Source organism: Glandiceps talaboti, chromosome 8, assembly GCF_964340395.1.
Source record: "Glandiceps talaboti chromosome 8, keGlaTala1.1, whole genome shotgun sequence".
NCBI classification, from domain to species: domain Eukaryota; kingdom Metazoa; phylum Hemichordata; class Enteropneusta; family Spengelidae; genus Glandiceps; species Glandiceps talaboti.
Window position 1 is genome coordinate 5,119,828 of NC_135556.1, and position 16,789 is coordinate 5,136,616.

Sequence of the window (16,789 nt, forward strand, 5' to 3'; positions counted from 1 at the left end):
CTTTCCATGTTGTGCATACTCTGTCTGATCAGGCCAATCTGACCCACTTGGGTCAGTACATATGTACCACTGTCTGTGTTCGCTATGACATTCAAAACTAAATCATCACCACCACTACCACCACCACCACCACCACCACCACCACAACCACCACCACAACCACAACCACCACCACCACCACCACCATCATCACCACCATCATCATCATCATCATCATCATCATCATCATCATCATCATCATCATCATAATCATCATCATCATCATCATCATCATCATCATCATCATCATCATCATCATCATATTTTAAGTTTAACAACAACACTCACGGACAATGTGAATGATAAGGTGAGATGGTACACCCAACAAAATGTTTCGTTTTATTAAAAGATGATTCAAAATGCCCACATTCACTAATTGCTATTTTGCTAGACAACATGTTTGTGAAACGTATTTTCTTACAATATATGTAGTTTTATTTTTGTATGGCATGTAAAGTACTCGTAAAATAAATATTGAGTGTTCGTCTCACTTTTACATCTCAAAACACACAGAACAAATTGACAATAATTGAATCTTCGATTTGGTCACAAAACTATGGATTTCAAAACGTGACCCTCCTCCCCAAACATTATACTAGTAATGCAAAATATGACCCTCCCCCAAGAACAGGTTTGTAAAATGTGAACCCCCCCCCCCGATTCCTCTGCCCCCCTGTAAATACTCCCTAAACACGTCTATATTATCGATATTTTATTGTATTCTGATAGAAATATTCTGAGACAATCTCGGGAAACAAGTGCCTCTCGACATGAACACAACAAACTCTAACCGGGCATATATGTATTAAATAGCATGTACATTGTACACTATAGTTTCATACATAAGTAGTATGCCCTTTCAATACATAAGTAGTATGCCATTTTAGACAGCAGAATCCCGTAGAATAGAAAGACTGTAAGGAATTCTGCATTCCTTTTACAACAGAAAGTTGTAAGTTTCTTCAAACAATCGATGTGAACTGAGCACAGTGAGATATAAACAAGGCATTGGCACGATCAATGACTGCACGGAATCCGCAGCCAAGCCCATCATGCATGTCTGTACACGTGAGGTCAAGTAAAGGGTGACGTCAGTGAGTTTCGAGGGAACAGAGGTCAAATATCTATGTCGTGATTGGTCAATAAATTAATTAATAATTACATATATTTACATACTTAATAATGTCGCGCAGGGGATTGGACAGCGTTGTGCTCAGGTGTCTAAACAGTTGAGACCCCCCACATCCAAGTCAAGTGTACCAAAACGTGAGTAACTACTAATCTTCCGCACAAACATCCAAAGAACTGGAGAGGTAGCAGGACCAGGGGTAAACGCGAATATTTCTTTCGTAAAAATGGCAGAATCACCAGCTGTTGAACAATTTGAAGGAGTCACACTGAAATCACTGCTAGAAAACCCAAATCTTTTGCAGCCGCCGGTGCCGTTATCTCAATCAAGTAAGTTGTTCATCGTACTGCTTGTGTAGTGACGGTCATTGACATTGTAGACATGTCTGCTAATACATCCATGGTCAACTGCAGCAAGCTGCAGACTAGATGCTCGTCTCTAAAAACATTTATTGTACACTATACGTGTAGAGCATAAGAATGATAGAAGTTGAAGTTATTCCAAACGTCCTGTTATTGGTCAGTTAAATGTTGTGTTTTATGACAGAGGTGCATTTGTAACGTTGATTCCAACATGGATGTCCATGCATGATTCCAGTAAGTACACCCAGCTTCATGTCCGCCCATCGAGCTCGACGTAACTCCGGACTCGGAGGGAAAAAACTATGCTTGCCAGTAGAACACCGGGCAAACACAAGATATTTAGTCTCATGCAGTGTTATGAATGATGCAGAGTTTAATGACATTTTACCTAGGGGTACGGAGGGCTATAAATGTCCCAATGATTTATTACCAAAAACAATGGCCATTGGCATCAAACAAGTCACAAGGTCATACATGTGATGATCCCAAACCGTGGGACCCAACAGCATTCTCTCAACCCCTCATATTACAGAGTGTGATTTCAATGAAATGCCAAATTGGAAATGAACACACAGTCATGCTTTACAATGTAAAGTTGTGTTTGGACGAAAATCAGTGGAGGAGAAATATAATGCAATTGGTATATAATTAGCTTATTTGTTACTGGTATTTGGTGGGTGGCTGGGTAGGGGCGTGTCACATTTAAACGCTGTAGCGTATGTGATTGACGGTTGTCTCTCTCTTCATGGTGGGTGGGGGGGGGGGTCAAGTGACAAGTCAGACTCACCAAGCCATGCAGTGGGCATGTGGTATAGCGTTCGTCTCATCTCTGGTTTTGTCGGGTATCAAAAATCAAATATGGAACTAGGATTAGTTAATTTGTATGGACATGTCAATGAAAACATTTTCAAAAATGCATGCCCATAAAAAAAGGGAAAAAAGTAACCCAAACCGATTAATACATAAAGACAGTTCAATCCTGAAAATAGTTTCTAGCCATGTTTGACTAATAGTCCAATTTAGAATTTACCAAAACATTTAGTTGTTAGGTCCGCGTTAAACTTTTCATGCATGACTGCATTTCTCAGGTCTAGTGGTAATGTGTTCCATTTCTCAGGTCTAGTGGTAATGTGTTCCATTTCTCAGGTCTAGTGGTAATGTGTTCCATTTCTCAGGTCTAGTGGTAATGTGTTCCATTTCTCAGGTCTAGTGGTAATGTGTTCCATTTCTCAGGTCTAGTGGTAATGTGTTCCATTTCTCAGGTCTAGTGGTAATGTGTTCCATTTCTCAGGTCTAGTGGTATGTGTTCCATTTCTCAGGTCTAGTGGTAATGTGTTCCATTTCTTGTGACAGTAGTGATGACTGTGGTAATGCAATATTAATACAAGAGAAGTGCATTTAAAATAATTATGTATAATGGGGGTGATAATTTAGTTCAATCATATAGTCAACAATATTACATTGTATTCTTAAACAGTAGGGCACTAGGGTGCTGGTCTTGTGGCAACCATTCAACATGTTCAACAAATTCCCAAACTTATTTGTATGAATAAAGATGGTGATTATTGTTCAGAATGCCTTTTGCACAAAGAATTAGGTAGGGTTAATGGGCAGTTTAATAGTAGGAAGCAATTATCTTACATAATAGTTTTGAAATTCAAACCAGTTTAAAAAAAAAAACATGTGATGTGACTGGAATAATGGCAGTAATTGATACCCAAACTATTTGAAGTTCAGTTTCCTTTGAAAGCATAATTGTTAATACCCACAATTTCAGGTGAAATTTCAAGTTTAGTTTCTAGGGTATGCATTGTTACAATTCTCCATTATTTTCCCTACTTTACTGTACTTTACTTTACATGTAAAAAGATTTACTGGAAAAGTGGAAAGTACTATTGTTTTTGACTTTATAAGTATTATTGTTATGCTAATGAGACAAAAAGGACTTTGACTTCTGAAAGGACATTGCCCTTTGTGTGCTGGCAATTTGCCAAAGGTCAGTATGTTACAATGACTGGGCATCATCTCTTGGTTCTGGTCTTTTAATTAGTAACACATTTAATGGATTGCTATTGTGAATTTTCTGAAAATTAAACTTTGTAAGTGTTCAAGTTTGTAATTTGTTTCTGAGTTCTATGAATTGTTATTTTTCATACAGGTAAGATAGTTGACAAAGAGAAGGAATTGGAGGAATGGGGCAGTCAAAGTGGCATGTCGGCCGACATGGCAGCAGCCTTCCTGGGTCCAACACTTTGGGACAAAACAGTGACATACGATGGGAATGACTTCAAGCTTGAATACATGGATTTGGATGAATTCCTTTCGGAAAATGGTATCCCACTGAATGTTGATGAGATTCTACCGACTGGCAAAACTGAAAATTCAGATGACGCTTCAAGCACGACTTCAAGTGATGTCAACCAGGAGAGTCCAAAAATCGGCACTACTACTTCCATCCATGACAATCAAGAAAAGAGACAAGGTGAGTTATTCATGTGTAGACAGTCCCAGATATTGAATTTAGTATATGGTATGTCAGTTGATATGACCTTGCTAGGTTCAACACTTTGGGACAAAACGCAACAGTGAAGTATGATGGAACTACTTCAAGCTAGAATTATATGGACATGAAAGAATTGCTCTCAATGTTGATGAGATATTGATTCACATGAAAATACTAATTACCCAGTAGACAATGTTCAATGTCAAATTTGTGAATTAATTTCGAAGAACATAAGGAAATGATTTTGGAATATAATATAGGAAATTGATAATTGAACTACATTGTACATGTACTTTCAAATTGGAAGACTTGATGTGATTTTCACAGTACAAAAATATATTTTTTCAATTTAGATACATGTTTGATTTGTTGATAGATTGATCTATTGTTTTGTAAATTGAATTACTGATTGATTGATTGATGATTCATTGAGTGACCATTTTTAATGTTGTGTACCACAAGATATACCATACTAATGATATAATCAACAATAATGTAGTTACCATTGTGATTTTAGTGAAATCAACAGAAGTACTCCATTCTTATTTGTTTTATATATATATATATAATCTGTTGTTAATTTTCCCCCTATGTACAGAAATGATCTCAGTGCCTATATCACCATCATCAAGTCCAGTCAGAGAGCCAAGTCCAGTAACTGTTGAAGTAGATTTTGCGGTTTCGCCGACTGATACAGCTCTAGCCACAATACCTGGCCAAGAAGAATTTGATCCTCGTAAACGCACATTCACAGAAGATGAACTAAAACCACAACCCATGATCAAAAAATCAAGAAAAATTTTTGTTCCCGAAGACTTAAAAGACGACAAGTACTGGGAGAGACGCAAGAAAAATAATTTTGCGGCCAAAAGATCGCGTGATGCCCGACGCGTCAAAGAAAATCAAATTGCTATAAGGGCATCATTTCTTGAGAAAGAAAATAACGCCTTTAGAGATGAACTCAGTGGCTATAAAAAGGAAGTTATAAGTTTGAAAAAGATAATCGCAAATTATGAGAAAAAGTTACAGATGCTCACTGATAAGACCAAGTAGCGTTTATGTCGGTTTTATGCAGTTTGGTAGAATGGCAACCATAGGGAATGTTATAAAGCACCTTTACCTCCTTAGACCTATATGTTTATAAATGTACAAAAAATATATACATAGCAAAAAACTGGAGTAAAAAAGAATATATTTCTGCTACAGTGTTCGTTTTTGGAGTTTTAAAATTGTTCATTGTTTTTTATTTGTTTGACTTCATACTGCTGTTTACAGGGTCAATGGAGGACGTTTTCAAGTGTTAGGTTCACATTCAGGGCTCAGAGCCGATGTTAGTCAGAATAAACTAATACAACAGTCCCAAGTATACTTGGTGTACAAATATTTCATGTCACTGGGCCATATGATGTCTCCATTGGTCCTATTAATGAGTGTATTGTTGTAATAGTGACTTCAAGGCCTTCTTCGCCATCATTTATTGTAACAACTAGAACTTATTCTTAATTGTGTCAATTTAAGTTTTAGTAATAGTCTGTCCCCGATGTATTTCATAGTTGATTTTACTGCCGTTTTTCTGCACTTTCTGCACATTTTCTAAGAAACTTTAGTGCACATGATATTAGAAGGTATGTAAGTTACATGTCATTATGTAATCAACACTCTGCTTTCATCATATCTTACATTTCGAGAGATGGTAGTTATCATAAAGTAGCCCGTTTGCAGGCATTGATCGAGTCACTCATGGGGGATGTACTTACCTAGCAAAGTGAAAGGGATGTGTGGCTAGCAAGTTAAAACAAACTTGCCTATTTTTGGACATGAACAATAGCAAATTATGTACCCCTTTCAGACAGTGCATAAAAATCAATTCAAATCTATTGCTTAATTTTCATTGAACAGAAGCTGGTTTTGAACCAGTTGAACTGAATGGAGTAAGTTTGAATCAGTTTTGAATTGGGTCAGGTGGGAACAGGGCTAATGTAATGAGAGCAGTAACTTGCAAGTCAATGATATCACAACATATGAATATAGAACAGCCCCTGTAATTGCTCAATCAATCGTGTAGATGGGCGGAATGATGGTGTTACAAACAAAGACAAAGGTTGCAAAGAAAATATAAAAGAGAAAATGTCAGGGTGGATGTTGGAACATATTTGATTTTCCTGTAAATTATTGTTGGTATTGTGTGGTAGACATGTTCTATTCTAGGCATTGAAGTGTTTTGAATCTCTATTTTTAATATCACAAAATGTAAATAATGTACAAGTGAAAGAAGAATTTATTACTGGAAAAAAATGGTGAACAGGTAAAAGAGAAATTGAATGGATGAAACAGGGTCTTTTTTGTACATATGAGATATATGTAGTGTAGATTTAGATTGGTGGAATTTTAACATTTCATTCATTTTCTAGTGTGATACGGGTATTTTGTAAAGCTCCACAATCAGAAAATAAAACGGCAGGTTTTAATCCTCGCCACCCAGAAATTTGAAGCTCCTATGTGGTTTTGAAAACTTAGCTTATTCTATCTAACAGTCTTGCACGGAGGAGGGGTGTTGTGCAATTCATAGAAGGGCAAAAACATACAGGCATGTACATATACAAATGCCCCACCCAAAGGATGGGTTTGTCGGTGGCTGTTGAAATATTCTCTGCTATTTAGTGAAAAAAAAATTTTTTCAACTTTGAATGTTGACTGAGATACGTTGTGTTGTTCAGCCCTATCAGGCCTCTTAAGAATCATGAGTGGTGCTGGCTGATAGCATGGCAGGAATGTATGCATCTTACAGATTACTTTGAATGTATCTTAGTCGGGTTACATGCCATAATATTATGGCTTCTAAATGTGTCTGCTCCTGAAGCACTTGTATCAAATGTTTCAAATTATTGTCACAACTTGACAGGGTTAAAAAATGTAACTGTAAATGTCTGTTGGAGATGTTATTACTAGTACACCCTGTGATTACTGTATGATCTTTCATGTACCTTTGTCTTGAAAAAAATAAACAAAACTGCTTCATGAACAGTGGCTTTCTTTATGTTGCTGGGTTTGATTTCATATTTTGTGTGAAAGGTTTGTTATGATATACGATATGAGATAGTTTGGGTTATGATTGTTGAAGCAAACCTGGCTTCTGTTTGATACTGTGACTGTTTACATTGCACTTGTTATGTGTATGTCTTTGTCGGATTATGAGGGTGTATGGTCGGAGGCACAATTGTAATGGAGGGGGGGGGGTGATTACTAGGTCAGTGTTCTTTTATAATCTGTCTGAAGTACATAGACCCTACACGAAATTTTGTGTAGGGTCTATGGTCCAACCATACCCAGTGTCACTGGAAGTGAGTGGTCAACAGTAGGCTGTCAAATACATAACTTTCTGTGCAGTTTGTGGAAAGGGAGAAGAGAGCTCACAGCAGATGACTTGCAGTCTATGTTAAACAATTGCCTTTACTTATATTATTACTTATACATGTATTACAAATTACCATAGGGTATAGGAAAATATATGCAAAGATTGACATGTTTTTGAAATTTTTTATGTTCGATAATTATGATACTATAATTAGATAAATGTCAAGTGTAAGTTATTCCCAAGGATTCAGCTATTTTATGGTGCTTGAATAATACTTTAAACAAGGGCTTCTGTAAACATTCACCCCCCAGCTTATGGTAGTGTGTAAATGTATATAGACAATGACACAATTGCAGTACATTAATCTCTTTTATTCATATTTTCATATATCAGTTCAAGTGCCTGTGCATTTTTCTGCTGAAGGTTATAACTTATAAGTTTGAATACTGTATATCTCTGAGCTGATATGCAAATAGTAAACATTACGTCATACCACTGAGCAACCGCGCACTCTGATTGGATGATAAAGTTAAGGCTGACATGTACGTAAACAACCGCACTGCAGTCATCAGAGAGGTGCGTGATCCCGGGTGCGTGAATACCAAAGTACGCTCACCAGTATAACACGGAAGTGATTTTGTTTTGCAATGAAACGGCATGTTTAGAAATTCAAAAATTGAATTCGTAATCGCAGGTGACGTATAAGTGTGTAATTTGCCAAATACTGTTCCATGTCTTGCTGCTCGAGGTAATTTTTCCGGTATAACGGCTCGCCTCCGGCTATTAGTATTACCGAAAAAAATACCTCTCCAGGCTCTCGCAGCTCAGCAAGATATGGAACGGTGTTTGGCAAATAACATATACATACATGTACGTGTATATAATATATTTCGTAAACTAGGATTACGGAAACTGTGGAACAGTAGGCAACACACGTCACATGTCTGTAAACGTGGTGATTGTGATGACGTCCTTGACAGTGGGATAATGTATGGAGCTCCTGGGGGAGGTATCATGAGAGTCTCCCATCATACATGTACCGTCCATACCTCCATGGATAATGGAAGTCACCATCACGTGTTATGGAAATAACGTCACTGAAGGTCACGATCATAAATATAGTACATTAGCATATTTGCTGTGTCATCGTGCACTCTTGTCATTTTGTTATGTCATTACCATGAAAAGAATACAGGGGTACCTTGATCGTGGTTCATTGCCTAAAATAACTCATCATCTCCCTCTTTTCGGTTCAAATTTCATCCTTTACTGACAGAATGAAGACACTAAATGTCCCCTGAAATGTCTATGATTCTCCCCGGGATTCTCCCACTCCTAAACCCTTTGAAAACATCTAAACATTTCTGATTGTAGTGGTAAGTTAATACCAATTACAATGACTATATGTGTCATATCTTATGGCGATTTTATCACGCCGAATAATCTGATTAATAAAATTGATGTAAAAAATACGACTAGATTCCTTTAATTAGTTTATTTCGTTTATTTTGAATTGTGTTGTTCTGGGAGCTAGTGTTCGTCATTCAAGGAAGTAGAGGTCAATAAAGGAATCCAACCGTATTCCTACACCAGCTTTTAATCAGACTGACACCGGATAAACATTTAATAACGTATATGTCGAGTAACCAGAAAAATAAGTTTTTATCCATCACCCAGGCCAGAAAAATCTGTTTTTATCCATCACCCCAGAAAATCAAATCAAACTATAGATCACGAACTGCAGTATTGATTTGATTTTGGGGTGATGGATAAAAACAGATATCGCTGTGTTCCTATGCTACTTGTATTTATTTATGCTACATCTAACTCTGGAAACGTGCACTCTGAGAACTTCGACACATATAACGATGATGATATGCACGCGCTTCGAGAACTCCAACACACCTGTTCGGCCCTCCGCTGTGATCCTTCCCATAGGGAAACTGCGAGACTGCCAAGACATTTCCAGTTTTACTTTTTCGAGTGCAAAAAGATACCCAGACTATAACGTCCTTTTAAATTAATAACCTAATTTTTGTGTTTTGTAGTATGAAGTTCTAATCATGTTTATTCCTTTACTCGAAAACTCAGCAGATATTTCTTGTACACGGTTTTCGAGTAAAAAACTGCATGCCCATATCCATTTTACATGTATACGTCCATACGGTATAAAGAAAACGCAACGATTGAAGTATTATAAAACGTAAACACACTTCTTGCCTACTTTGTTGTATGTTATCATGTTTGTACTCGAAAACTGTGCGCAAGAAATGTCAGCACAATTTTCCTTAGGCCATATGAAAGCGGATTGGACGAAGATGTGTTGGAGTTCTCGAACACAGACAATGATACAATTCTACAATTCTACACTCAGAACTAGTTAGTAGTAGTACTTACAATGAAAGCTCTACATAACATTTTTTTCAAATTTTTTTTGCCAAATAATGTGTGCTACGTGTTCATGTAGATCCAGGGTGTAACTGACCATCAACACATGTTGCTTTGGCATAGTTTGGTTGTCAAACTTGCGGTGAGAAATCACATGATCAGATAGCGAAACATCCAAGCCGATAACAAAGAAAAGACGAATTGAAAATCACTATGATGACCATACCATCACAGCATCGCTACTTTTGTATCTGATTGTACCCTCTGCAAATGTGCAAAATGTGTAGTATTTTATATAGCGCCCTCTATGTTACAATCAGTTACTACTAGTATTTATATAAGTTCCTAACATGATAAAACGACGCGTAATGTTGCCTGGATCACAGGGGCACGTATTATTTTAGAAAATGTCGTACGAATCCTGCTGCTACAAATGTAACAATCTCTATACTAGTAAAAATACTAGTAACACGTTTTCCTCACAGGTAGGAAATTATAGTCAACACACTGTTGTATTTAGCCTACTGACCAGGAAAACAACAATCTAAAGAAATACTACACACCTCTATGGCCTGGATTGGGAATTTACACCAGCAAACCAATACAAATTGTGGAATAATTTTCTACAAATAAGCGTATTCTCCATACACTACGCTCACTTGATACAATATACTGGCAACATAATTGGTAAAGTTATATCCATTCATCCACCCAAGCCAGATCGAGTAAAAATAATAACATCACATGTTTTGTACGTTATATTCTGTGTATCTGCCTATACAAGTAAGATTACATGTTCCTTTGTCACAAGAGGGCACCACCACGCGATATAAATTAAAATACTAGTATACCATTTGGAGTTGAAGTAGTTTATGGTAATGGCCCATGAGCTTTTCATTGTATTCTTTCTCCATTAGTATTGTGAAAACAATTACATTGTGTGTGTTAATTCAGTATGTTCTGATCAATGGAGGCAGGGATTTTAGGGTCCATACTGTAAAATTCACAAATTCATTTACGTTTTTTTCTTACCGCGACCGTGTTGTGTGTATAGCTACACACACAAATTTAACTATAACTGAGTCAACACATGTACACAAGCCTCAGGGCATGTGATATATTGAAAGGCAGTTACTATATCTAACAAGAGTTTCACAAAATAGACCAGTTGCACCTAGTCCAGTTTAAGGACACAACTTAATTGTTAATATTTATGAAAAATCTTGCATTGGGCTCCTACAAGGAAAATAAACAAGATGGAAAAAATAAGTGTTCCATTGTGGTTAGACAAATTAATGTAAAACTCAGAAGAAAACACAGAGAAGACAAACCATTTCAACTTGTAACAGGAATTTTTAATATCAAGTAACCATAATACAAATGATATGCAACTACTTCAATAGTCTGTAAGGTACGCCGTGACGGTGCGCCCTCAAACATCGGCCAACCCCTAACCCCATAGTGTGAGAGGAGGCCGGTGAGGGCGAAACGTCACGACGTATCTTACAGTCTACTACTTCAACTGTTAGTATAAAATAAATCTATATGTAAGTAAACATAATGTACCAAAGTAGCAAAATCTCTACTTCTCTATCTAATGATCAAAGCATGCACTAATCTAGTCTTTTACATTGGCTACAAATCTAATGATTGCATTCTAGCTTCTTCAGGAGAGAAAATTGAATGGCACTGTGAACTGTCTTAAACTTACTGCATTGTGTCAACATTTTGTTACACATCAGCCGGTAAAGAGAAGGGGTAAGCATGGCTAAATTCCTGGTAATAGTTTGAAACATACCATTGTTTCCTTACTCAAATAAGTCCACAGTTTCTGATTTTGTTATGACAAATACTACATTTTTGCAACAAGGTTTGCAAAATAAAATATGATAATGAATATAAAGTTTGCTTAACAAGACACAAAACCATTTCAAAATGGCGGCTTCTTACAGAAAACACTATACATTGAAAATCATAAAACCTGCAACAAAACATTCCCTGGCTGGACAAAAATCTTACTGACATCACTATATTTTATTGTTTGGCACAACAGAAATCTTCCAAACATTGCTTCTTTAATCGTCCTCGTGCGACATACATGTTCACCATAATTGCTACACTTTCTTTGCATCAATAGTGAGCTACTGTATTATCAGTTCAATGTACAAGGACAGGGACAAGACTGAAGGTAAACCTAATGTTGGTGTGTTGATTTTGTACAAGGACACCCCACTGAAGGTAAACCTAATGTTGGTGTGTTCATTTTGTACAAGGACACCCCACTGAAGGTAAACCTAAAGTTTGCATGTTCTTTCTGATAGTTTTGAAACAGTCAGTTTACTAAAATTGTACTTGAATTCTTGTCATGTCAGATGACAACATGTGGAAATAATTTAGCAACGTTTCTGAGATGTTTGTCTGGCCAAATGATAAAATGTATCAGTGTTAGTAAAAAAATTATTGAGCCAGACAACATTTTGTTTCAGGTTTTGTGATTTCTGTTGTAATTTGATAAGTGCAGCATATACATGTACATCTTTGTGCTAGGTTTCAATGAAGTCAATGCACACACAATGTATTCGACTCTCCCAATACAGATGGAAGACATCTATGCAACAAAGACCAGATCACTACAGCTGAATACACAACAACACTAGCTTGTGCATTTTACCAACTTTCTTTTTTTTTTCTTAATTTCAAAAAAAAATTGCTATGACAACCAAGTGCATTTTCACTAGACTCCACAATGAATGTTTACTGAGACTTTGCTCAATCTACACACAATATACTGATCTGATTTAATTATTACTTATCCCTTTCATTTATGTACTTTCAAGGGAGAACCTATTACAAGTGAACAACTTTTCAACTTTCTGCATTTAATAAAAAAAAAATAGAAAATGAAAATAAACCAAAGTATTCCTTTGCTTAGTCTTCAAACTATACCTTACAAAGTCAAATTTATATTTTTCTCAAATCTTATAATTATATTGGAATTTTTTTAGGGGTGGGGCTGTTTGCCAACTTGCTTAAAATGACATCAGACACCCAAACAAGACATGAAGTTTACCAGATTTGCTTATAGGTTACACTTGACTACTTTTAACACAAGTTATCACTATCCTTGTAAACATATGCAAATTTGCATAACAAACATCCTAACAAAACCGTAAACAATTTGAAAATTATTGTGGCTTATGTAAAGTGTGATCACAATAAAAAGTGGTCACGTCAACCATTTTGAAAAAAAACTCAGTTCTCAACAGAAAATTCAAAAATGAACTCATTTCGTACTTGAATACAAAATGAAACCTGCTGAAAAAGCACTTTTCAGACACAATTTGGAAACCTTTGAGAACTGAACTTCAACTTGAGAGAAAACGTCCTATGTTGATAAGTTGACATACATAAATTAAACTGATACAAATATAGAGTTTGCTATAAACTTGAGATCTTCATTCTGAACATTCATCTATCTCTTTCTGGAAGCTGCCTCATTCATTTGAGGGTTGAACTTCATCTCCTAAAGTTTACTCTATGGAACAAGAAATAGAAATGGAGTAAAAAAAAAAAGTCAGTATTTTCAAATGTTACAAAATCTGTACCAACGTGTTAACTTTTTGGTTGCTTTGTTGTTTACATAACCATCAGAATTCTATGTCCGTGTACAAGTGATGGTACTACAATAAAATATTATAGAAACACGCATTTCTGTCAAGTCCTGGGACCCACGCAATAACGAGGAGACTCAGGTAGAGAGGAAGCCCTGGTAGTAGAGAGGAAGTCCTGGTAGTAGAGAGGGGACTCTGGTAGTAAAGAGGTGCCCTAGTAGTTAGTAGAGAGGTGGGTCTAGTAATAGAGGGGGATTCTGGTAATAGAAAGGGAACCTGGAATAGAGAGGGCATCCTGGTAGCAGGTAGAGTATCTTGGTAACAGAAAGGGGAAAATAAAATAAAAATTCAATTGTTTGTACTATTACACTAAACATGATTTTGTGGCCAATGACAGAACACTTCCTGAACTATTCTGAACACTCTTTGAACTTGTGAGATATCCTTTGAGTGCTAACTGAAAATCTCAATTCTAACCCTCAGTTTTAGTCTTAGTGATATAAGACAGCAACTAGATGGTAAAGGTCAGAGAAACCTTTAGACATCTTGTGTAAGGGTCTGAGAAACTTTTAGACATCTCACATCATTTCATGTATTTAATGTCTTAAATTTCAAGCATTTCCCCAAGTTGCAGGGCGATTGTAACAAGTAACCCTTACCAGCAGCCAGTGTTTAGCATACTGTAGCAAGTAACACTTACCAGCAGCTAGTGTTTAGCAATAGCATACTGTAGCAAGTAACACTTACCAGTAATCAGTGTTTAGCATAGCAAGTATTAACACTTACCAGTACATCAATCTTCCATGTCCTGCATGTCACTAGAGTCTATATCAACCCAGCCATCTGATGACACTGTACTCAACACACTTTTCCTGTATAAAGTATACAACACACATTATATTGGAGACATTTATTGCAAGGAAATACACAGCATTTGACTTTTTTGAGTTTGGACACAATGCTGGTACCAATGCTGTACAGTAGAGACCTGTATCAGGAAAAAGGCACACCCATCTCAAACTGACATAATTTCATGAAGAAGTTACTGTCATTCTAGATGTAATATTTAAAGAAAAATCTTAAGTTTTATTAATAATTTTTTTATATGAATACAGCGTACAGACATTTTGTTGTTTAAACACAGCATAAGGATATTATTCCAGTCACTGGCTATAATATACTCCTAGTAACATTTAAAGTGTTTTAATTATGACATAACATTACCTTTGCAAAGGTCCAGTTCTAAGCATCACTGGTATATCATCTCTTTCATCAGAGCCGTCATCTGTAAAAAGTAGTGTAACATTATAATTGTTTCAACCCAACCCTGAATGAAAATGTTTGTATAGATGTTGTTAGATTACATGTATTGGTTACACAGTTTGTCTCCACCGTTTACTACAATAGGAATACACATTTTTGAAGTTACAGTACACCTCATTGGGATATAATGTCAGCTATAAATACCAGGGGTTCCCACAATTAGTAAGCATCTGGTTCCTGTACTCGTGACTGAATGAAACAAGTCATTGAAAATGACATACTCCCTGCTATGATTGGGTTTTAAGGAACTGGCAGTTTATGTTGTCATTTTTAAAAACCTGGTTAATGCTGTTTGGCCTCTTATGGTTGTTTTTGATATCACTACTCTGTTCAAGCATGTCCGAGTTATGGCTTTGGACATGAAAACTGCGCCAACAAAATGGCTGCCAGGCAGCCATATCGGATTGTATCACAATGAAAATGGATATGCACATGTATGTCACAGAACAATGTGCTAATACCAACGTTGAATAAGATCTGTTCAAGCATGTCTAAGTTATGGCTTTGGACATGGAAAATTCGCAAACAAAATGGCTGTCAGGCAGCCCTATCGGATTGTATCACGACGAAAATGGATATGCACATGTACGTCACAGAACACTGTGCTAATATCAACTTTGAATGAGATCTGTTCAAGCCTGTCTGAGTTTTGGCTTTGGACATGGAAAATTCGCAAACAAAATGGCTGCCAGGCAGCCATATTGGATCATATCACGAGAACAATGAATATGCACATGTAAGTCATATAACACTGTCCTAATACCAACTTTGAATGAGATCTGTTCACGCATGTCTGAGTTATGGCTTTGGACAGGGAAAATTCGCAAACAAAATGGCTGCTAGGAGGCCATATTGGATCGTATCATAAAACAAATTGACGTGCATATGTATGCCATAGTATGTTGCCCCTGTACCAAGTTTGAAAAAAATCTGCCTGCAGTTATGGTCATGTTGAAAGTGTTCCTTTCTTTGTGTATACCTAAAACCATCTATGCTTTTCCCTTTCCCTCACTCACCTAAATCTTTCCCTACATTACATGTTTCCACTGGTTTGGTTGTATCTTCTATCACACTACCATCTCTACACCCACCTTCCTTAGCTAACACGTCATCCTCACATTTCTCTACTTGACAATCAGTAACCTCTTCTCTTGGCAGTTTGTCACTCTCTGCTACCTTGCCTACACTGGTGCTATCATCTGAGGTCCCTGTTACTACTTGTTGGTTTATAGTTGAATCAACCTGTGTGTGTTTGCCAGTCTCTGTTACCTTGCCTACCATATCTTGGTTTGTGGTATAGAGCTCAGTGAGACCGTCACTCTCTGCTACTTTGCCTACCATGTCTACACTGGTACTACCTTCTAATGACCCTGTCACTGCCTGATCACTTGTTGACTCTACTCTCTGACTATCCAAGTACTGTTCATCTGCTTGGCAAGCGTTAACTGCTTGCAGTATTATACAATCAATGAAATCTTGAACCAGGAGTGCATCCTTTCCTATATCAAACTCTTTCTCTAGCATACTTGCACTTTGTGAACTTTCTATCGTGTCTTGTGTTTTCTCTGTCACAGTCCAATCTGAATAGTCACTTCTAAGACTACCAGATGGTTCTGTAGCATCCAAGACTATTTCTGCTGGCCTATGACTCAACTCAACCTCAACAGTCTCACTGTCTGATTCAGATGATCTTACAACTTCATTCTGTAGCTTCCCTTCACTATCAAACCCTTCAACATCATCATGATGGCTCTTGGATGTACATGTCAAATCCGTTAACACAACCATCTCATCTTCTTTTTCTACAATACTATCTCCCTGTTCTACAACAGACTTACAATTCCCAGATTGTGACATTTTGATTTCTTCATCTCTGTCTGCTTCTGAGTTAGCTTCAAACCATACTTCAGTGTCATCATTACTTGAACTGATGTCATCTCTGACATTATCATTACCTTGTCTGACCTTGAGGTCATCATCTATGACCTTGAGGTCATCAACATCCCCCACTTTACAGCCTTCCACCACATCGTCTTCACTTCTCTCATTGCCTTTAGCCGTCTTCAGTACTTTTGCCCA

General features: G+C 36.9%; 1 protein-coding gene across 1 annotated transcript; it reads left to right on the forward strand.

Annotated features, from left to right (window-relative positions):
• Positions 1-1,305: 1,305 nt before the first annotated feature.
• On the forward strand, positions 1,306-6,999 carry LOC144438790 (thyrotroph embryonic factor-like). The gene is made up of 3 exons (XM_078127962.1): positions 1,306-1,497; positions 3,689-4,012; positions 4,632-6,999. The coding sequence occupies exons 1-3, from the start codon at positions 1,395-1,397 to the stop codon at positions 5,084-5,086; spliced, it is 882 nt and encodes a 293-aa protein (XP_077984088.1). The 5' UTR covers positions 1,306-1,394; the 3' UTR covers positions 5,087-6,999.
• Positions 7,000-16,789: the final 9,790 nt, after the last annotated feature.

Coding starts and splice junctions, on each gene's coding strand:
- LOC144438790 (XM_078127962.1), top strand. CDS start 1,395: ATGGCAGAATCACCAGCTGTTGAACAATTTGAAGGAGTCACACTGAAA. Junction 1,498..3,688: donor GGTGCCGTTATCTCAATCAA/GTAAGTTGTTCA, acceptor TTTTTCATACAG/GTAAGATAGTTGACAAAGAG. Junction 4,013..4,631: donor CAATCAAGAAAAGAGACAAG/GTGAGTTATTCA, acceptor CCCTATGTACAG/AAATGATCTCAGTGCCTATA.